The sequence below is a fragment of the Neopsephotus bourkii genome, unplaced genomic scaffold, assembly GCF_033783945.1.
Source record: "Neopsephotus bourkii isolate Nb327-2 ecotype Australia unplaced genomic scaffold, CSIRO-AGI_Nbou_v1 NB_1036, whole genome shotgun sequence".
In the NCBI taxonomy this organism is placed as follows: Eukaryota; Metazoa; Chordata; class Aves; order Psittaciformes; family Psittacidae; genus Neopsephotus; species Neopsephotus bourkii.
This window is the reverse complement of record NW_026901525.1, coordinates 3,892,077-3,914,237: the sequence shown is the minus strand read 5'-3', so window position 1 is coordinate 3,914,237 and position 22,161 is coordinate 3,892,077. Positions and strand designations below refer to the sequence as shown.

Here is a 22,161-nt window from a genome sequence, read left to right as displayed (position 1 = left end):
ACTTGGCCATGGCTGGCTACAAACCGCAGTAGACAACACGATCTTTTCTCTGCTTGACGCATGCCAAAGCATCTTTCTCCCTCAACAGCATCTTAAGATCCTAGTCCTGAAATCCATCCTTTGGGGATGACCAGTAAAGGCAAAACAGCTTACACCTCGTTCACAGGCTCAGTTCCCCCCACCTGAGCAGCATGTCAATGTAGACAACAGTCTCTGTGGCACTCTAGACAGCACCACATCTGTCCCACACAGAGCCTTCCACACCCTTGCACATAGAGGAACATCTCTACCAACCAAGTATACAGTGAAACCGAGTACTCCTGCGGCTCTCAAGTGTCTGTGCTGCCAGCAGCAGCTCTCCTCACCACCAAGCCTGGACACCCACTTGGAAAATGAAACCAGTGTACAGAAGGAGCGAGCAGGAAGTTAGCTGGAGATTCCTGGGCAGAAACACTTTGGCTGAACATACCCTGTGAACAGTGAGAGCGGGCAGTGAGCGTTTACCTTGATACTGGGCACTGAACCCCTTCTGCCTGTGGTTGCCATCGGACGTGAAGTGAAGCCGCAGCCAGTTTTTACTGCTGATAACAGGGGGAGGCAAATTCATCCCAGTAAACCTGCAAGAAAGCACCAACAGGCAAATGTTATGACTGAGAATTACACCCCAAATACCTCTCCTTCCAGGTTATCTCCTGCTAATGAATGCAGGAAATGCTGAATGAGAACCAGGTGCTCAAGGACACACACCCCACGGCTGTTTCCTTCCCATTCCTTCGCTTGTCTTCCCATCTGCCAGTTACACATTTGTAATTACTGGGGTTTCCATTCCTCCCTGCTAAGGCAAAGGAGCAAGAAGCAATGCTGTATGATCTATCCCAATGTGGAGAAGATTACAGCCATCAAACATGAGGTGGAAAGCCCCACAGCCCATTAACAGTTCTTCAGCAACTGTCTCCTTTATACCTCTTTATACCTTTCTTTAAGAAGAATGCATTATGCTGTTTGCTTTATTAAACTCCAGCTCATAAGTCTTGGCTGAGCTGTCACATGCCAAGTCTTAGTCCCAAACAATGTTTACCTAAGGCACAGCACTTCTGAATTGAGGTCTGAAATGGTCACATTAACCACAGTGAGGGGAACAACACGGCCATGACAAAAGCTATTATGGAATCCTATTACTGTTAATGAAAGCCCAGGTCAGGTTTTAATGACAGACTGTCACTTAATTTAAAATTATTGGCTTCCAATACCTGTGCTTCTTTAGATGAAGGTAAAAGGATCCTGGAAATCTATCCCCATTCAAAAGGAAACCTCAGATTTTATTACCACACATTTCCACCAGCAGAATGGACAGCCGAGGAAATACTTCACAAGTCTTTGCTCAGCTACCACCTCCAAAGGTGAACTTGCCTTTTGCTAAGGCAATCAGCAGGGAGGCAGGATGGTGCTCAGCAGCACTGATTAATGTAGATGAACCACAACGTCATCCTGCTCTGCTTGTTAATGACAGTGGGGATGGTTACATGGCATAACTAATGCATCTCTGCCACCTACAGTACAGCTTTAAACCTTGTGCTATGATTCTGCAGAATCCAGCCACAAGATGAAGCCTGACTGGGAACATGCTTCACACCATTCAACTGTTGAAGACTTCCTGCTCGTTCCTCTATTGATCATCTTCATCTCAATTGGGCAGAGCCTTCTGAAATACAAGGGGGTGTCAAAACATATTCCATGTGGTCTCTCGCTACTCTTGGCTAACTCAAAGCCAGCTGAACCAATTTCATGTGAAACTTCTCCAAACGACTTACTTCAAACAAACGTATTTGGGGCTGAGATCAAACCCGGGATCCTAGACCCAATTCTGAGACCATTACTATGGCTGGTTGTTATGACAACTTAATACTCTTACCCCCAAAGGCCGTTTTATTATTCAGTCTGAATCAATAGTCAAACTTTCATATATCATCTTTAGGCATACAGAGGCAAATTTCACTTTATTAACTGTGAGGACCCAGTAATTCAATTGCCTGATATAAAAACCAGAAAACAATAAAATTAACTTGCCTGAATCAGGCAGAATTTGACTCCTCTGTCCTCGATTTCACTGCTTGTTTAAAATATACATATCCTTTTGAGAAGGGGACTGAGCAGCCTGCAGTAATCTGCTTACACACGCACTTCATCTTAGGTACATGAACAGTCCAATACTAACTTCCCAAGATCCTGCATACACAAAGTGCCTGAATCTCCCCAGCTGATGCAATTAACACATTGAAAATCAATTAGAAAAAATAATGGATTGCACAACTTGCTACCTTTGCAATAGCAGAAATTATTACTAAAGGCAAGAGCAGGAGCAGAGTAAAATAATCAATCATAACACAGTGCTCTGCACCCACTTTGCACTGTTATAAAGAAATAGAGAAGATTTAGGGTGAAGGAAAATGGTTCCTGAGTTTCCTGCATGGAAATCTTCATCAGCACCACATCTCAATTGCTTAAGACACTGTCAGCTTTTTGAAAGGACCAAATCAGCCAAGAAATCACTGCTTAGGTCCTCGATTCCATACACACCACTGCTCAGACTCAGCACACAAACCCACCATGGCTCTAGTCTTACAGACTCCCCCTTTTCTCCCTTTGTAGTCCTATCCCTTTTATCTCTGAAGTGAAGCAGCTCATTGTTAACACCAGGCTGCAGGCTGTGGTACTTGGAGCGAGTTTAGATCCCAGCTCCTGCTGATCATCAGTGCCCAACACAGGCTTTTGCACTGAAGGACCGCTCAAGACACACCAACAGTGATAGCAAAGAGAAAGAAGCTGCTTTCTTTTTCACACACCCAGGCTAAATCATGAGGTCCCAGCAGCAGAGCAGCTCTGCAAGTGTCAGGAACCCAAATGAGATCACTGGAACAAGCACATGGAAACAGACCATGCAACATGTGGAAGCACAGGGTTTGAGTGGTTTGGGTTTTTAGATGATTCCAGCTAACAGAATTACTGCAGGAGAATAAAGGCCTTACTGTTTGACTAGTTTTAGTGCTTGCAAAGCTGTAACTTCAGGCTCTGTCTCTGCATTAAGCCCCAAGAGGGGAAACCTCTATACAGTGGAAAAGGAGTATTTAGTCTGTGAACGCCAGGTTGGACAGGACTTGGAGCAAGCTGCTCTAGTGGAAGGTGTCCCTGCTCGTAGCAGGGGTTGGAACTGGATGAGCTTTAAGGTCCTTTCCAATCCAAACCATCCTGTGATCCTACGGTAAGAAATAACACGGCTAGAGCTAGGCATTTAATGGAAAACATCACACTCGCCTGCAGTTAACTACCAGCTTGCCACCATGAGGCTCCCAGAGCTTGAGAATAATGATGAGGAAGTATTAATGGTTAACTGATAATGCAATACTTAATTACAGATAAACACAGTTGAACTGAAGCAGCTGTGTGGCCTCTGAATGCAAATGCCTCGGGCTGCTGTCGATGAATCTCAAATGAAAGGGGATGGATGCTCAGCAGGCAGGAGTTCAACAGCAACCACCGAACCCAGAGGAGCCCCCCAAGTCTCCTGCAGGAGCTACCGGCTCTCTGGTGTGGGGATAAGGCCAGGCAGCCCCAGGTAGCACTGCCAAACCCAGCAGCACAAGACAAAGAGGCAGATGACGACAACGGCTGCGACAAGCTCTTGGAGAGGATGCTGATTGCGCCGTGACACAGAGCACACAGTGTCTGCACTGCCAACTTCTCAAGGTCACAGTATTTTTCTTTATAAGCCCAACGCTGCCTTGCTGGCTTCAAGAAGAAGGAGGAGCCACCTTACAGAGACCTAGAAATGCACAGAGCTCATTAAAAGAAGCCGAAACTCCTTTCTGCATTCCCCAGCACACTTTTGTGCTACATTATGTGCCCGGAATTTTCAGCACCCACCATTAGCTCAATAAATGATTGAATTTCTAACAGTCCAGTGAGTCATGTAAATAAAAGCCCTTCTGTTCTGGAGCCCTGCCACTGCAGTCGTCAGTATTCCAGACTTTTCTTCTTTCTTAAATAAGTCTATTAGTAATTTGAAAAGCTTCTCAAGCCTCTGTATGTCCACTTCCCCCCTCCTCGCTGCCATCACCAGGAGATATGAATCACTTGATTAAATATTCAGCTTCCTGAATATGGCAACACATTATCTGAAATCTGAGGCTGTGGAATGACTAAGTAGCCATGTAAGAACTGTTTCAGTACAATCAATAATCAACGCTCACTGATGGGAATTTGGTACCCGTTTTACACTGAGCATCTTTTTAAATCCTGGAGTCACTTGGAGAACAGGATGAACTGAGCTTCCAGCTCAGGATGCTGAGGCAGCAAGGATAGGTGAGAACCAGGCTCTTCACCTGTATCCCTGGCCTGGAGACTGGGAATTTCTAGAACAGCCTTTCCCTGAACCTTATTTCACCCATGCCTCCATACGAGCCCCACAGGCACCTTGTTTTGGAGGCTTTCTCTTGTGCTCTACCCATGAGAGATCCTTGAAAGCCGAAGTCATCATTCAAACCACACTGAACGCTGCATGAGGAACAACCCATCAGAAGATGCCCAGCAGAGCAGGGTCTGTAAGAAATTCACTCAACCTGATCAAGTTTCAAGTGCCTTTGACACCAGTGTCAAGCAACCAGCACACTGAAATCAATGCTCAGAGAAGACAGGAACCCTTGTCACTGCTTGGAGAGTCGCTGCTTTAACAGCCTCAGAGAAACACATTGGTAGGGAGGATTTAAAACCCCTTCTTTTCTTGGCACCTAAGCCTGACTATCTTCTCCTGCCATTAAAGCTCATTCTGTGCACAGCCGATAGAGAACAGATTTTAGCTTTTCACATTTCTCTCTAAAGACATTAGGAACAGCCCTTCTGTGTGCTGGCACTGCTCTGAATCCTCACCCTGTCCCCAGCCCCTCATCCTGAACACTGTCTCCAAGTGTAGACAGCCTGTGAAAAACATATCTCCGAAGGAACTGATTTTATCCCAAACACTATCCAATATTGTTTTAACCAGAGCATTAAAGCATCTTTTACTTAACTGAAACTGAAGCCTCCGCACTGAACACAGTTCCTCCAACTCCGTAATAGCATAATACAGAAAGGTTAATGGTATCAAAACTCCTCTTTTCAGGAAAAGCAATGAAGTGCAGCTTTCAACTAAACTATTTTCTTTATTTCTTTTCTTCCTCTTGTATTTCACATTCGATTCAGACATTAAATATTTATACCATTCTCTCAGCTCTTTGTCCCTTGGCACAATTAGTATTACTGTACACGGATGGCACTGATTAATCTGCATTCACACACCATTATCTATTTACAATCCCAATTCCTGCTTTAATTTGAATCCACATGGAGAGCAAGAAAGGGGAAGGAAAAACCAAAAATCAATGAAATGTCAGAAAGGGAGCTAGAAGCAGGAACAGGGGGGATCTCTGCAGACAGAAGAGCCAATTTTTAGCAGCCTACACAATTTGATTAGCATGAATTTGACCACAGCACTTCTTAAAGAACCCAAGAACAATGAGCAATTCATCGTGTGGGTGCAACAGGAACCGACTGTAGGAGAGTCAAGGGTCACAACTAGAGGTAAGAGCTCCACTTGAAATCACATCATGTCAAGCATGATACTTTGAGATAATGGATTTAAAGCACAACCTTGAAGGCACGCGCGTGCCCTAATGCTGTCCAGAACCAGGATGCAGTCAGACACCAGCCTCGGTGAGCCCAAACAGATAAAAGACAAAGGGGCATCACTGAGGCTGCTTCCCCCCACCCCGAACTGTTCTGATTTGGGTTCATTTTTCACCAGCGGACAAGCTGAGCTGCAGAGAGCAGGACACAGACCCAGGGTCACACCAGCACCAGCTCAGGGCAGGGGGCTGAGCTCTGGGCTTCTGCGGCTCAGCTGCTCAGTGTCACCAGCACTGTCCAGGGTACAGAACTGACACCAGCCCAAGCCCGGGCACCCGCAGCACTGCTCTGCCACTCAGCCTCAAGGAGATTTCCACTTCCTCATAGGCTTCATTACACCGAAGCTTTCCATCTATTCAGATTCATCTTCCCTTCAGTACAACTGGGGCCATACTGCAGCAGCTCTTCATATCTCTGTGTTATTATTCACTTCACCTGTATTTTTAACTCTTCATCCAAGCCTCTACTCAAATTATCCTGAGAGCTGTACCATTAATTCTGAACATCTTATTTGAGCATGTCTATTCTCTTAAACAAAGTATACTTAAGCACCTCTAGACCTCATTTTCCGGTCGCTAGAGACATCCCATCACAATGGACTTTTACAAGGAAAATGAATAATTAGATCAAGTTATTGTTCCCTGCTAAATGCTGCAGGGATGGAAAGAACACACCTGCATCTTAAGTCTGTTTCAGAAGCACAGATGCTGAGGCAACGCAGCAAGAGCAGCTTCCCACGTCACCCCACGTCTTTGCAAGTGTCAGGCTGTTGACATGCACATCCCTGGGGACTCCCGACTATGGAGCACCCTGCAACAAAGCAGTCTGCAAGCAACAAAAAGGAACTTCTTGGACCAGTCAGGCTTGTGTCTTGTCATCAAACGGAGCAGAGACCACCTTCAAGGCTTCAAAGTCCATCAGCTGCTTGTTTTTAAGATCCACAGTGGGGCTCCTGGGCCATCCTAACCCCTGGGGAAAGGATTAAACAAGTTGCTGTCTGCAGGAGAGGCAGGACTCTCTTCTTTCCCAAACGGAACACAGATCTGCTTAAGAGGACAGGTTCTTTCAGAATGGGAAGCATGGAAAACTTCCTGGCACGTTCAGACATACCATGACCCTACAAACTCCAGTGACCCTGGCGATCCCAGACCAGCTCATGACACTGGAAACGACAGAACACGAGATGTCTGCTCAACTTCCATCCCATGCAGCAAACGCCACTGTTGCTGTCTTAGGGCTGTAGCACTGAAAATGAGAGAACTCCTCCAACTGGGATTTCACCTCAGTCTTAGTTCCTGGATGAAGCTTAAGGGTAAATCCCTCTCTGATGTAACCAGGTCACAGCACTTCTGGCCTCAAACCCCTGCCACCTTCTTGTTTTCTCTTAATGGACTTACACTGATCTTCTAAGAAAAGAATTCAACTTGAGCTCTAAGAGCAACAAATCAAGCCCGCAGCCTCGCAGTTACAGCGGTACCTGCCTGTACTCCTTCCAGAAGCTGGTGCTGGAAGGGAAATCTGATTAATTCATCACTTACAGCTTGCTTACCCCTTTTTCCTTCTTTTTCTGCATTCCATCAAAAGATGAAAGCGTTTCCATGCAGCAGCAAAACTTCACTCATCGACATCAACTTTAATTACTGCTGCTCCCAGATAAATTTGCTGGCTAAACCCGAATCGATACCTGGGTTTTCTGCAGGAACCTTCACATTGTTCTTGCTGCTCCATTTTTTATGTGACATTTTCCTACTCAAAGGAGTGCAAACCAAGTCCTTGGCTGATTCTAGCAGCTCAGCTCCATTGGAGACAAAGCCAAACTAATTGGGGATCTCACAAGACTCCTCTGCTCTCTGCACAGTTATTTCAGTCTCATTAGCTCGGATTCTCTTGGATCTCTGTTAAGATTAATTGCAGTCACTTGAATGAAAGAAGTGATTCATTAGTCCACATGTGTTTCTGAGCTATCACAACAGAGCAATTCAACAGGTAAAATGGTCTATGAGGAATTCCCATTGAATTTAGCAGGTTTTTATGCATGTACCCACCCACTACAGAGAATCAGTTTCCTAAACTGACTGTATGCAGACAGGGTATTACATACATACATACACATACGCAATATACATGCACATGTTAGATATAAATAAAAGCAAAGGGCTCAACTTGCAGGCAAGTACTTTGCTTTCAAGGCATGAAAAGAATTTAGATACTCACTTTCTGAGTAAAATCCTCTCCTGCCCAAAGGCAAATCTTTACCTGCCACGATGAGCAAAGTGCAGGTGGTGCATAAAGGCCACTGTAAAGCACTGGAGATGGCCACGAACAGGAAGCTGGGCTCAGTTTTCACTGTAATGCAGCTACAGTCACGTTACAGCTTCAACTGCAAACTGTTCCTGAGGTCACAGCATCGCACAGAATCACAGACGGGTTTGGGATGAAGGGACCTTAAAGCTCACCCAGTTCCAACCCCCTGCCACGGGCAGGGACACCTTCCACTAGAGCTGTTTGCTCCAAGCCCCTGTGTCCAACCTGCCCTAACCTTCCACCCAACGCGTGCCAGTGGCTGGGACAGCCCTGCCTACAGGCAGATTCTGGGGACTACTTGCAAATGGGGAGGAAAAGGCCCCCCCAGAGTAAAAGAGCCTTTAGTGCCTCACTGCAAAGTGCTTGAACAGAAGGAAGTTAACTAACAGAACAAGCGTGTCTCTTTATGGCTCAGAGAAGCAGGGCTGCAGGAGCACAGCCCATCAGCTGTGATGCTTGGGACTGAGAAAGGACCATGCTGCTGAAGCCATGTGTTTGATTACATGCAAGCACTTTCCGTAATACTTTTACTATGGAAATAACATTTGGCTGCAGTCATACAAACAAAAAAGGTAACAAATACGATTATATTTATTCTATCCAGGAGCAAACAAACACTAATTCAACACAACAGAAGAATGGCTAATGCAATTGAAGCTTACTAATGCTGCATTGCAAATCCCCCAAAGAAATCTGCTACAGCTTTATTACAGTTTCCTCCAAAGCCATTCTGCTGTACTATCAGTGCTACAGAGATTGTTTTTCCCAGCGCAGGCAGAGCTAGATGTGTTGATAACAAGGAGACTGTATTTATTACTAGATAAATAACAACCATTTCCATTGCTGCACGCACAGATACAACTCAGCTCTGCCAGCCTAATAATGCACTTAAGTTCCATTAAATTTGGACTCTATCCCATGGCAGGGGGGGTTGGAACCAGATCATCTTAAGGGCCTTTCCAACCCTAACTATCCTATGATTCTATTGACAGATGAGGCTGGAAAGCCTGAGGGCAGGTCTGCAAACCATTCAGCCCCCAAAACTTTGCAGACTGAGAGCCAAGAGGCTGAAAGACAATTTGAGCCCATACCGCCCTGCGCTGCCTGGCTCAACAATGTCACAGTAACACTGGACTATGCTAAGCTTAAGGGACAACTGGAGTCAGACTGAACCTCAACCGCATTCAGACTACACACAGAAGTTCATGATTGTCCTATTTTCTTCTATGGACTCTTCCTTCACAGCATGGCACTGTTTGCCAGCTACTGGGCTACTTGCAGGCATACTTTTCATCAAACATGAGTTGGGCATTAAGGAATTAAGAAGGGATGCATCTGTGCCTGCTCTGATAACCTGCCAGGCTCCTGAAGAAAGAGCATCCTTAGAAAAGAGGTGGAAAAAAGACAGTCCCCCCTCTGAAGTCCCAAGGGACACTTACCAGGTTGAGCATCATATCCACGAGTCATCTGTCAGCCACTATAGGGAGGCAGGTGACATTGGATGCCACCAAACCAGCCCATGTGCCACCTCTGAAGACAACCTGAAGCCCTGGCTTTTCACATTTGTTTTTGTAGTTTCTACAGAGGCTCTTTCACAGCATAGCAAAAAGTCACAGAAACTCGGGAGAAAACAAGGTTTGGGAAGGGAGGCTGGGATTAGTGACAGCTCCATGAAGACTTGTTAAAATCACAACAAAATTAGAAATCGCAACAAAATGCAAAGCAGCCGCAGGAAGAAAGGAATCAGAAACTGCAAGTTCTTTGAAGCCAAGACTTATTTTCTGGCTCCACATTTAGCATGGTGGGATGTGAAGGTTACCAGAGCTTCTACAGGAGACTGCAACTTAATACTGCTAACAAATAATGGCACCCAAATGCTGGAATACAGCTGTAGAGGCAGGGTACTTCGGCCTCCCTTTCAGAGATGAAGGGAACTGATGGGCTGTCTAACAAGGTGAGCTGGTAAAGCCCCAGAGAAAGGTAAACCAGGTCTAATGGCTGCTGCCTCCAGGCAAGTCTGAACTGATCAAGTGATGAATGGCCCCTGGGTGCCAGCGCTCGGCAGCAGCTCAGTTCCCTGCTCTTCCCACCAGCTCCTCCAGAACAGGACACTGATGGATGAGGGCAGACCAGAGCTCAGGTTGCAGCACGTCCTGTCCTGCCCCATCATCCCCCTGCCTCCATCAACACAGGAGGCTGAAGGCTTTAATGATGATGTCTATTGGATCTTGATCATCTTCAAGTGTGCATGAGCCTAGAATGATGGCAACATCCCTCCTGGCACAAAGTTACAGCTCCACAGATTGCTCATGTGGTGGCTCAAAATTTTTACTGTATTGCGGGTGCTTCGCTCTTGCTTAGACCATGAAAAAAGCACTGCTTTGTTACAGAAGGCCTGCAGAAAGATGGAACTGGGTCCACCACTTCTGTACTTCTGGGTATTTACAGAAAGAAACTGCACTTCCCACCTTTTTAGCAGACAGAACAATTCTGGACTATCACGGTCAAGACTGTTTTAGGTGGTAACTTCCAGTTGCAGTAGGGTGACAGCAAGACTAGAATCTTTGTTGAAAAGAGCTTAGGGGAACCATCTGCTTATTTACTCTAGATATTAATTTAGCATGAAGTCCAAGATACACGAAAAGCAGCATAATGGCTTCAAGCCAAACCCACAGAAGCTGCTTTGTCCCTAAACTCCAGCCTCAAACCTGCTCTAAATTCTGTAAGTAAGGGCCTTCTTGTATCCTCTCTACAGCGAGCACCAAGTGCAGCAGCATCCTGAAGCAGGGCACAGCTCTTGGCCATTTCTAGCATTCAGCATCACCACCCAGAGCCAGAGCTAATGCTAAGCCAGGGATTCTTACCAAAGTCTAATCCCAAGATCTCTTGTGCAGTAATACCTAGAGCCAAGATATAATTTGACCAAATACACTCTAAGGCAGGATTTCCATTGGCAGGTTTTTGACCAGACTCTAGGTTTATGCTGCAACCATGTCTTACAAGAGACAAACCCAAGGGTTTACCACTCCTCATGCAGAGTAGACCAAAACCAAGCTGGAGTCTGCTCCATCATGTACACTGGCTGATTTTGAGTAGCAGACCAAAACCTGTCCTCATTTACACTCCAGCTCCACAGGATCACACAACCCTTTCCCCTCTTCAACATCTCTATTTTACACTGAATCAACACGGTTGTTTAGCAGCCTCCTGTATTCCTTAAAACTTACTGTGACAGGTATGCAATAGTTTCTTGTGCTAACTTTCAGCTACTACTAAGAGAATGCAGTTTCCCTTCCTTCTTGGTACAGCCACACGTGTTTATACAGTGACAGTATGCGCCTTCATCATCCCCATTTCCATGGTAATTTTCTTCTCCAGACCTCATTAGCTGCCTTTCTGGGAATTTGTTTCCACTCTTATATTTATACACAACTGGCATTCCCTCCACACACGACAGCTGCTGGAAAATTATATATATCCCATTAGCAAACAATAAAACAATGTCTGAAAAATCTGTCTGTAAAGCTTGAAGAGCTTTGCCACAAGTTGGGATTATTCTTTATTATCAATATTAAACTCCAATTTCTGAATATTCAAGCTATAAAGGGAAAAAGTTGTCCTGAAACTTGTCCTTATGGAAGATGTTCTGGAAATGGGTGAGGCAGACTGCAGGACATCTGCAAAGAAGCTGCTCCATGTTGTCATATTGCCGCATCCAAACCCTTGCATGCTTGCTCAAGCTTCCATTCAGAAATAACGATGAGAACCTCTTCCACTAAGGAAAACTGGTGCTTCCAGTCCCAACCTCCTAAGCATGCTCTTGTGTCAGAAGCAGCAGGGACAAGAGAGGAAGAAACCTCCCCAAGAACCACCCCCAGCACCATTCAACAGCCATTTCTGTCGGTCAGTACCTGACCGAACACCGCAGTGCGCACAAACCAAACTGCCTCCTCCTTTCTAATAGCAGCACTCAGGGTTTGTCCTTAAGCATTAGTCTCCTGGAATAGGTTCCTCAATCACAGAAATTACCTCTCTGCTAAACTTCAGCTGCCAAAACTGAAGCTTTAGAAATAATTAACTCGATCTGACGGTTACAAGCGCCCGTGCTCAGATAGGAAAATATGTAAAAATACCTTCCCCTGAATGCTAGCAGAAAATATTCCGAGTAATGATGTCCTTGAAATGAGGCAGTACAAGGAGGTCAAATGAAAGCAGGTCCATTAGCAGCAGCCAATATTTCAGAGCACAATCTCACCAACTTCAACACAAAGTGCATGGAAGGCTTATTACAAGACAGAGGTGTTCTGGCACCTTGGTGAACAGATGTATGAGAGCAACCTTGCTGTGAAAGATGGAATAAACTACAACTTCCTCTGCACACCAGCACGGGCACTGGACTGGGTGATCCCTGCGACTCTCATTCCCATTACGGGGAAACTACAGTACTGGGGAAATGCGGAGTAGACAGAGGATATGCCCCCAAGTCCCCCAGATAAACCATTTTAATTGTCTCAAGGGCTCATCTGCTCAGTATTTGATAGAAACAAGACCTGAGCTTAGCCAAGCACCGTATCGTAACCCACCAATGAAGAGAGGAGGAAGTTACCCACGCTGGGTCAGACCTGCTCTGCATTTCACCCTCCTCCGCATGGAGAAGAGAAAGTTGGGGCTGTTCAGCCTGGAGAAGAGAAGGCTGCGTGGAGACCTCATAGCAGCCTTCCAGTGTCTGAAGGGGGCATATAGGGATGCTGGGGATGGACTCTTCATTAGGGACTGTAGTGATAGGACAAGGGGTAATGAGTTCAAACTGAAACAGGGGAAGTTTAGATTGAATATAAGGAGAAAATTCTTTCCTGTGAGGGTAGTGAGGCACTGGAATGGGTTGCCCAAGGAGGTTGTGAATGCTCCATCCCTGGCAGTGTTCAAGGCCAGGTCGGACGAGGTCTTGGGTAATACGGTTTAGAGTGAGGTGTCCCTGCCCATGGCAGGGGGGTTGGCACTTGATGATCTTAAGCTCCTTTCCAACCCTAACTATTCTATGATTCTATGATATTGGAAATTGTAATCGTAATGGAAAAAACCTTCAACAGCAGTGTATGGTTCCCAGAAATCCATGCAATGCCACAGCTACACAACGGCAACAGGAGCATGCTGCAGGTATGGCAAGAGCCACACTGAATAGCACAGCAACATGCAAACGCAACTACATCCACAGCATCAGTGTAATCCACACACGGAAGGCAGCACATTCCAGGAAGTCTCCCTGGTCTTACGGGAAGCCCTTCTGCACCTTGCTATTAAAAGTTAAATGTCTGTCTCCAGTATAAACCATTAATATTTTATGCCTGCAAGGTGGCTGCAGGGGCAGTGGGAGAAAAAGAAGTTAAATTACTCTCCAAGGTCATTCGAGCAGAGTCATTTACTGAGGCCTCCCTGAAGATTCATAAAGCTGAAATATACATGTCCTGTATATTAAAACTTCAGAAAAAGAGAGATCAAATATTATTAAAGCTCTAAGTGAGAGCCATAAAAGGCAGGAAATCCAGTGTTAAGTCAAATGTTGGACCAAATTCAAAAGGAGCAGAATGGAGAAAACGACACAGATAAGGATTGTTTCACGTGTTTACCTTACTCATTTCTGATGCTCCTATGCTCTGATCGAGGTGCTGGAGACTGGGGGGGAACTAAACCCAAGCTAGGCACAGTTCCCAGAAAAGGGGCCTGGGAGCACTGATCTTCCCCAGCCAGCCCATCAGTAAATCTCTGTACTGCACAAAGACAAGGTCATTGTATAATCTATGACACCAAAGGGGGAAATGGCCAAGGTGACACCATGGGCCAACAGCCCAGAGTCCAGGTCCCCAAGCCTGTATCTGGTGATCTTTTCTCATGTGAGTCTGCTTAGAAGTCCAGACATGCCTGTGGTAGGACCTTGCCCTGGAGAACTCGTATATAAAAGGGGATTTATTTGTTCTCCTGTTTCCTGCATTTTATGTAGTATATAAAATATTTCTGTCCCAAAGTTCTTCCAGGTCCAGAACTGTATCTACCCAGAGGCTGGAGAATTGGAACAGACCAATTCAGCATATTAATGATGAGCATTGCAGGAGCTCCTCTCAATTTACCAGTGCCATCAACTGCATCAGCCCTTTCCAGTCAACTGTGACCCAGCTCGACTCTAGACAGTAACAGGCATGAAGGCTTCTCTCATCCCAGCTCCCCTCGGCCTCTTCCTCCCTTCTCCAGCAAGTACATCAATCCTGTCCTCAGAAACCAAGTCTTTTCCACACCTCCTTCCTTCTCCTCAGAAGGGGAGCGCTGCTGTTGCTCCGTTATGCTAATAAATAAAAGACAAGCAACAAAAAAGATTATCTGTGGCAGGAAGAGAGGAATTTTTATGAGGGAACAAAGATTCAGTAATGATGATGTTGAAGAAGCAGCCATTTGTGCAGAGTGGTCCCCCTGGTAATTTCTGCACTGACTACACAAGTATGATGTATAGGATTCTTGCAGGGAAATCTCTCATAATGAAGTAGAGCTTTAACTTGGGTTGACACTGTCATTTTACACCACACTATTTAATGTGAGACCTGCAAAGTAATAAATACTCATTCTGCCAGGATATCAAAGCCCTCCAAGAGGTGCCAGCTACCAGCTAAAGCCACGAATTGTTAGGTTAGATTCTCATTTTTGCACTGAATTCCACATTGTCCTCATTGCCTCTTTGGAAAGACAAGGAGTTACATGCTTAAACCATACAGGAAGTTGTGAGACTGCATTCAGTGATAAAGTAATGCCCCAGCTTCATTGCAATCCAGCAGCAGAGACACGAAAGCCCCTTCAGCAAAATCCAGTCAATGAAGCTGTGGAAGAAATATGACTTGTTTTCCCCCTTTGCTCACCCTAACACTTGCTTTCCCAAGCCCACATTATGGCTTTAGCTCTTCCTGTCAAGAGAGACACTTTGGAAAGGTGCTTGCAATATCATGTAGATTTAGTCAGCAAGCAGCTGAATAACTGGAGCAGAAGAGCATTAAACAAGCCTGCCCTTATCCTTTTTGGTGCATTATTTAAAAAAAATAAAATCCACTTTCGAGGGGCTGGTGTAACAAAATACTTGGTTGTTAAGAGAATTCCTAGCATTTGATCCAAGTAAATAAATTATTGTTCCTGAGGATCAAGTGGCACATTCTCAGCACCAAAGGGAGGGCTCCTGTGCCTGTCTTAACACGCCAGCACATCCAGTAACTGAGAAATAACTACTTCAGAGATTCCTTGCTGAAAGCTTTCAAAAAGGAAACCAAACTCATTTCCAACCCCACCCGCCACTGCTCTCCCAACCTCAGTTGCTAAGGCACTTACAGTTGTGTTCACCAAGTTACTACCAGTGATGCTGCCTCCTCAGAGAAGGGACCGCACCGCCCTGGCCAGCCCACACCAGCCTTTGCATAGTCCTGCAAGGGCTCGATGCATGAAGGAACCAGAAATCCCAACACGTGGACCCCCTCCACTGGGCACCTGCCCATTTCACACCACTGTGCACATCACCTCTGCTGATGAACGGGGGTGTTTGCTCTCGGGAGGTGCCCACCAGCAGTCTCCACATAGAACATTTCCATTTTCAGAGCGACCAAAGATTTTGTACTGCATCACCCTTGCCAAAGACATTATGATATAAGCTTCATCAAGAGAAGCTTCATCTCCGGTCACCCAGAGAGACAGTAGAAGCTCCACCCCTGGAGACATTCAAGGCCAGGCTTGATGTGGTTCTGGGCAACCTGATCTAGTTGAAGATGTCCCTGCTGACTGAAGGGGGGCTGGACTGGATGACTTTGAAGGTCCCTTCCAATCCAAACTATCTCATGATTCCAAGGGGAAGACAGGTCTGGATGCTACTGCTGCAGTATTCATCACCCCCAAGAACTCAAAGCCATCAGCAGGTTTTGAAGAAAAAAGGTCTTGACGGACTTGGAAAACACCCACAGCTGGGGTGATGCTGGTGCCATTTTATCATGCAAACCACAGCACTGCAAACTCATCTCAGCCCCTGAAAATTTAACGCATGCAACAGTCATTTTACTTGTTGAATCAGCTGCCGTTAAGATAACACTACAAAATCATCACCAAAACCTCCACGATGTGAACAATTCCTATGACAATCTCAAAACCCCCCTCAGGATGGACCTGTGGCTGCGGGCAGTAACGGCGGTGACACAGTCTGTCACATCCCCAAAGAACCTGCACCTTCCACACACAGGAGAGGCAGGAAGGGAGTTAACCAAGGTCACACGAGCGGATTGCAGCAAGCTGTGTAGCACGAGTAAAGCAATTCATTTAGAAGTCAATTAATGCCCAGAACACAGAGTACAACCATGCAGCAGCCCCCTGCAAAGCATCGGATGCTTATAAAATACTCTGCTCAGTCCAAAGTTCGGAGGAGGGAGAAGGATTTGTTAATTTTGGTTGTTTCATGCTGCCTGCTTAATATCAATGCGCTTTGCCTGTGTCTGTTCTAGTGTTGGACCGAGAGTGTAACAGAGATTTAACTGGCAGGAATCCCACAGCAGCCTCTGCCAGGAGCAGCTGCTCCCTGTCTGGGAGAAAAGCCGTTCTTCTTCCCAGAGTGCTACAGCCTTGGGATGCAAAAGAGTCCGAAACCTGCGCCGTGCGTTTCTTACCTTCCTGTTACTTTCCAATAGCGGGCTTTTATGGCATGGAAGAAAAAACTCACTACTGCAATTACTTCATTTAATACCATGTAATGGCTGCACAAGCCTGTCAGCTACCGGGAAGAGAGAAAAGGCAAAGTATAGTACAATTGCATTAAAGTGAAAAACATGAGTAACTACTCATTTTAAAAAGGACCAGAAATAAAAGGCAACACGATGTGAATTAGAGAGAAAATAAATACGTTTATGGCATGCTGAAGATCTGGCATCTTTTAGCAAAATATTTGAAGCCAATTCATAGAATCCCAGCCTGGTTTGGGTTGGAAGGGGCCTCAAAGCTCCTCCAGCTCCAACCCCTGCCACAGGCAGGGACCCCTTCCACTGGAGCAGCTTGCTCCAAGCCCCTGTGTCCAACCTGGCCTTGAGCACTGCCAGGGATGGGGCAGCCACAGCTTCTCTGGGCACCCTGTGCCAGCGCCTCAGCACCCTCACAGGGAAGAGCTTCTGCCTAAGAGCTCAGCTCAGTCTCCCCTCGGGCAGGTTCAAGCCATTCCCCTTGGCCTGTCCCTACAGGCCCTTGTCCCAGGCCCCTCTCCAGCACACGAGAGAGCATCCTCCTCCCAGTCACCTTTGCTTGCCACAGTCAGGACAACAAAGGGGGAATAAAGAGCAGGGGCAGTTGAAAGCACGCACTTCACAGGGCACGTAAAGGGGATAAACTGGGCTCCTGTACTGAGTTAGCAGGTCAGGGACAAGGCCTCTCTGGAGCTGTGACTCCCCTGCAGGGAGCTGGAGAGGTGCTGCATTGCAGCACCAACGTCCGCTGCAAGCATAGCCCCGGTGCTTTGCATTTTGATAGCCTGGCAGCCCAAGGTCTTAAAGCTCTTTAAGCACCAGCACCCCTGGTCAAAGAGCCCTGTGTGACAGGGGCACCTTGAGCCCCCAGCCTGACGGCAGGAATGAGGAAACTGGGAAAAGCCAACAGTAAAGGCTTTGCAGAGGCAGCAGGGATGCCCCTCAGCAGTGCTGAGCGCAGCCGTGCAGCACAGCCCTTCCTGTGCTCCTTGCTCCAGCCTGCAGAAGCCAAAAGTCAAGTCTCAGACTCTGGAACTCGGGCGTGATGATGACTGCTGACACCCGCAAAGACTTCACTACAGAGAGCAGCAGGAGTGGCAGGAACGTGCCCCATTCCCATTTGCTTTGCCAGGTTCTGGGCACCAGCACAGGCAGCAAGATTTGCCACCATAGAAAGAGCTTATGCCCCAGTGTTTTGCTTAATGGACCCATATGCATGTCAGCTAAAAAGAAAGCTATTCTGATTACAGCTGAGTCTTTGACCTTAGCTTTATGCAACTGAAAATACCGGTGCCGCTAATAAATGCAACACATCCCCCCAACACCATCAGATTATGAAAGGTAACATAATACCTCTATTTACCTTGTGGCTTTTAAGACATTACGTGCGGGACCTTCTGCAATCACAAACCAGACTCCAAGAGCTGAAGCTTTTAAAAGCATCTCCAGATCCACAGTGTGTAATTACAATACCAAAAGACAGACAGTGCTGAACCTTTTCCTTCTGCTCTTACACAAATGTTGAGCTCCAGACATGACACAACTTTTCTTCTCCCTCATCATGCTTTACACAGCTCCTCTACACCTTGCACGTGTCTGATCTTTTCAGCTGAACTCTCAAATGCCAACATTCATTTACCTGATAATTAACATCATTATGAGCAGTGACATTTTTCTCATCTTCCTGCTTTTCTGTGCCTTGATGCTTCCTGTCAAGGGGCTGTTTGCACTTCCAGGGTTTTAAAGCAGCAGCAAGAAATTGTTATTTCACACCAACAGCTAATGCACATTGCAGAGATAACTCCTGAGGAGGCAGTAACCTCGAGCGCGGCTGGAAGCGCGCTGACAACACGTTCACCGTTACGTTAATGGCAACTCATGTGGAGTTTTCCACTTTTGTTAATTTTCCTGTGTTGTCCTTTTTTTTTCCATCATTCCTTCCAGCATGTTCTCACCTGCCACGGCAAATTGGAACCAATTTCATACTTTAATCAATGCTCATTAAGTAACAGGCAGAGAGGTAAGGGCTGAGATGCGCGAGCCATTTCAGTGGCCAAAGACTGTGAGGGTTTTCTGGCTTTTATTTCTTTTCATTGGAATGTCAAAAAGTACAGAAACAGCATTAAAAGTTCTGCACACTCTTTATAGATTCTGCTTCTCACTTTGAATCCAAACAGGTCCATCACAAAGGTTTTCATCTAACAGGACTGGTGGCAAAATCCTTTCTTCATGATTAGCTGCCTGCAGTCTCAGGATGCATTACTGACTGCATAATGGCAGTAAGCAGGTATCCCACAGCAGCCAGGGCCTTGTTCAGGTCCAGCAAGGAAAATGGACAAAACCCCACTCTAATGAACTAGTTCAGGAGGCCTTTAGGGATATTTGTATTATAAAACAAGCACCACCACCCCAACCACTGCGCAGTCTCCTGACCAATCTAAAAAATCATCTTTTTACACAAGGAGGCACAGCAAACACTCAGCACCAATGCATGGGGGTGATTTCCACATCTCCACCACCGTGGTGCAGGAGCATCAACCCATCACTTCCAGCACATGAACCGCTGGCAGCAGACAGAACCAGGGAACCTGGAGATGCTGAAACTGCTCTCCAGTACCGCATGGTACTCTTGGCAGCATGTACCAGGTTTGGTCCCTGCTCCCCTTCTCTCCTAACTTTAAAATGCGCAATTTAAATTTCATGTATTAATTGCATTAACAGCCTTCAATTAAAGTGTTTTACCCACATGGACTCTGCACAGGCTGTGGCTCTGTCACAGACACTTCTAAGCTCACACTCATCAGGTGCTGCTTCTGTTTCTTACCTGGGTAATTCCAATTACTGACATTTGTATGAAGTAATAGTTTAAACACATTTTATTAATCTGATCTTTGGGCTTAGAATTTGTTATCCATATAACCACAGAGCCAACAGCCTGCTGGTGTGAACACACAGGCACAGCAGGCTCCTGCAGGGCTACAACCACGTCCTGATGGCCAAGCTCCTCAGCACTCAGCAATCCCAGTCTCAAATTCAAGCACATCCCAGATGATTTGCTCCTAGCAATTACTATTCCACCCAAAAAACCTCTGGTGTAGAGGAAGTTACAGTAATAAAGATACTTTATTAATAGGGCACTTGCCCGCAGATGCCCCATGGAAGTGTCAGCTCATTAAACCCCACCACACACTCCATGCTGGAGAAGAAATAAGATAGATGCCCACGTCCCCACCCCACACTGACCTGTGTTTAGTCCAATCCCAGATTTATCTGGACAGAACTGGCCTATTTTGATGAATTATGTAGGTAATTCAGGGACATGAGCAAACATTCTACTGAGCTCAGATTAATGGCCTCAATTCAAAGTGAGTTTTATAAATGACCTAAACCAAGTGGGACACGCACTGTCTCATGTGCATCTTAACACAATGCACTTCTTAAGCCAATTTTACTGAATATCATCAATTTCACATTTAAATGAAATTCCTGGGGAAGAACTGCAAAGCACACAGATAAACGAGGCTAAATAAACCAAATCAGGGAAAGAGCAAAAGAGTTTTATTTGTAGCTGCTGAACTCTGGGAATTGGGGAATCTGAAAAGTCTCTTAGGCTGAATTATTGAGATAATAAAGCACCTGCTGGAGAGATCTCTGAATGCTTTAATGAAATTATTTCATTGCCCCAGAATAATCACAAATGCAGGTTCTCTTTTGAGAGCACAAGAAACAATGCAAAGGGAAGCAGGAGAGATAAATGGAATGCAAATCAGCCTCTCCACTCAGAGGCAGCAGAAAAGAGCCATGACACAAGAGGAACGTGCCTCATGGCACCGCAAACAGGCTGACTCTGCTCCAATTTCATTTACTATTGCAGGGTCACTTGAAAACAACCAAGAGTAAATATAGAAGGGGAACAGAGACAAAAGCACCATCACACATCGAAGCATTTTGCCTAGGCTTGATTTTGCCACAGGTTTCTACATGAAAATCAGAGAATGACTTGGGTTGAAGGGGCCTTAAAGCTCATTCCAGTTCCCCTGCCATGGGCAGGGACACCTTCCACTAGGGCAGGTCACTCCAAGCCCTGTCCAACCTGGCCTTGAGCACTGCCAGGGATGGGGCACAGCCCAACAAATCACCTGCCCCTAATCCAACATCATTAAGCAATTACAGAAGTCCTATTAGCTGCAATGGAATTATGCCCTTAGAAGTTATCCATGTGGAATACAGGGATGACTCCCTACTTCCAGCCTTCTATTCCCCCCACCTTTACCTTTCAGAAAGACAAGTCCTACAGAAGTAAGATCTGTTTCATAATTTAATACTTACGCAATCCACTACATCTGAATATTTAACACTACTGGGAACTTCAATAAATCACCTTGTACTTACAACCAGTGGTCAAAATCTCTGTTTTATTCATCGTCCTGTTCTCGGTCACAAGCACTGTGAAGCGGACAGAAAAGCTAGCCATCTCCTGGGAATAACTGATTTAACCTTTTAAAAACAAGCCAACAAAACACAGGAAGTTTGTTTCTTTCTTTTATTCCCACCCAAACCCTGCAGAACCTCATTACATTTTCATTTACTGAAATGTAATTAATGAAGGCTTTTAAACCCTCAGAACCTTTCAAATTAATGAAAAGTCCACCCAAATAAATTAGACATGTAGTCCAAGAGCTGCAGAGTTAAATAACAGTAGTTATCCTGACAGGAACCAAGAAACAGCTGTCACATGCAATTATTTTTAGGGCTGCTACTGAACCATTTTCACATTATGAGCTGCCACCTCTCAGCAGCTAACAGCAGCTTCGCATTTTATCATGACAAAAAATTAGAGGCAACCCGTTATCTCCTTGGCTATTACACACATTTGTAATGCACTGGGCATTAAATGGAGCTAAACCCCAGCGCCGGGGGAGGAACGCAATCCCAGGCCAGCAGAGAGCTGCTGCAGCACCCCAGCTGTGACTCCATCCTACCCCTTTGGCCAGCAGAGGCAGAGGAAAGAGATCTGGCTCCACCCTATTGGCTCTGGGAACGTGATGTCATAATAGCCCAAGGAAGGCATCACCAGCATGCACCCCAGTGCACTCCAGAAGCCATTCCACCAGCTGGCAAAGCCACCTCCTCCTCCCCATCACCCTGGAAACCTAACTCTGTCAGCCCACCACAGCATGGCCAACCCTCCTGACAAGCCCCAAGAAAACAAGGAGACACCTCGTCTGCGGCTGAACATCTCCATCAAGACTGAAACCAGCAGAGACATTTCAAAGAGAAGGTCAGGAAGACAGAAAACCACGTCCAGGAAGGGGAAAAAGAGCTCTAAGAAGAAGGCAAAGCACCACAGGCCAAGGCGCTCAAAGAAAAGAGCATCAAGTGCTCTGAGGGGGGT

At 46.0% G+C, this 22,161-nt stretch overlaps 1 protein-coding gene across 2 annotated transcripts in view; it reads right to left on the bottom strand.

Annotated features, from left to right (window-relative positions):
* CSMD2 (CUB and Sushi multiple domains 2) overlaps window positions 1–22,161 on the bottom strand; it is a 285,979-nt gene that overhangs the window by 145,892 nt on the left and 117,926 nt on the right. For both annotated transcript variants that reach the window (XM_061360820.1, XM_061360821.1), the window contains one exon: window positions 505–617. In XM_061360820.1, the coding sequence (XP_061216804.1) occupies window positions 505–617 (113 nt within the window). The remainder of the gene's footprint in view (window positions 1–504; window positions 618–22,161) is intronic.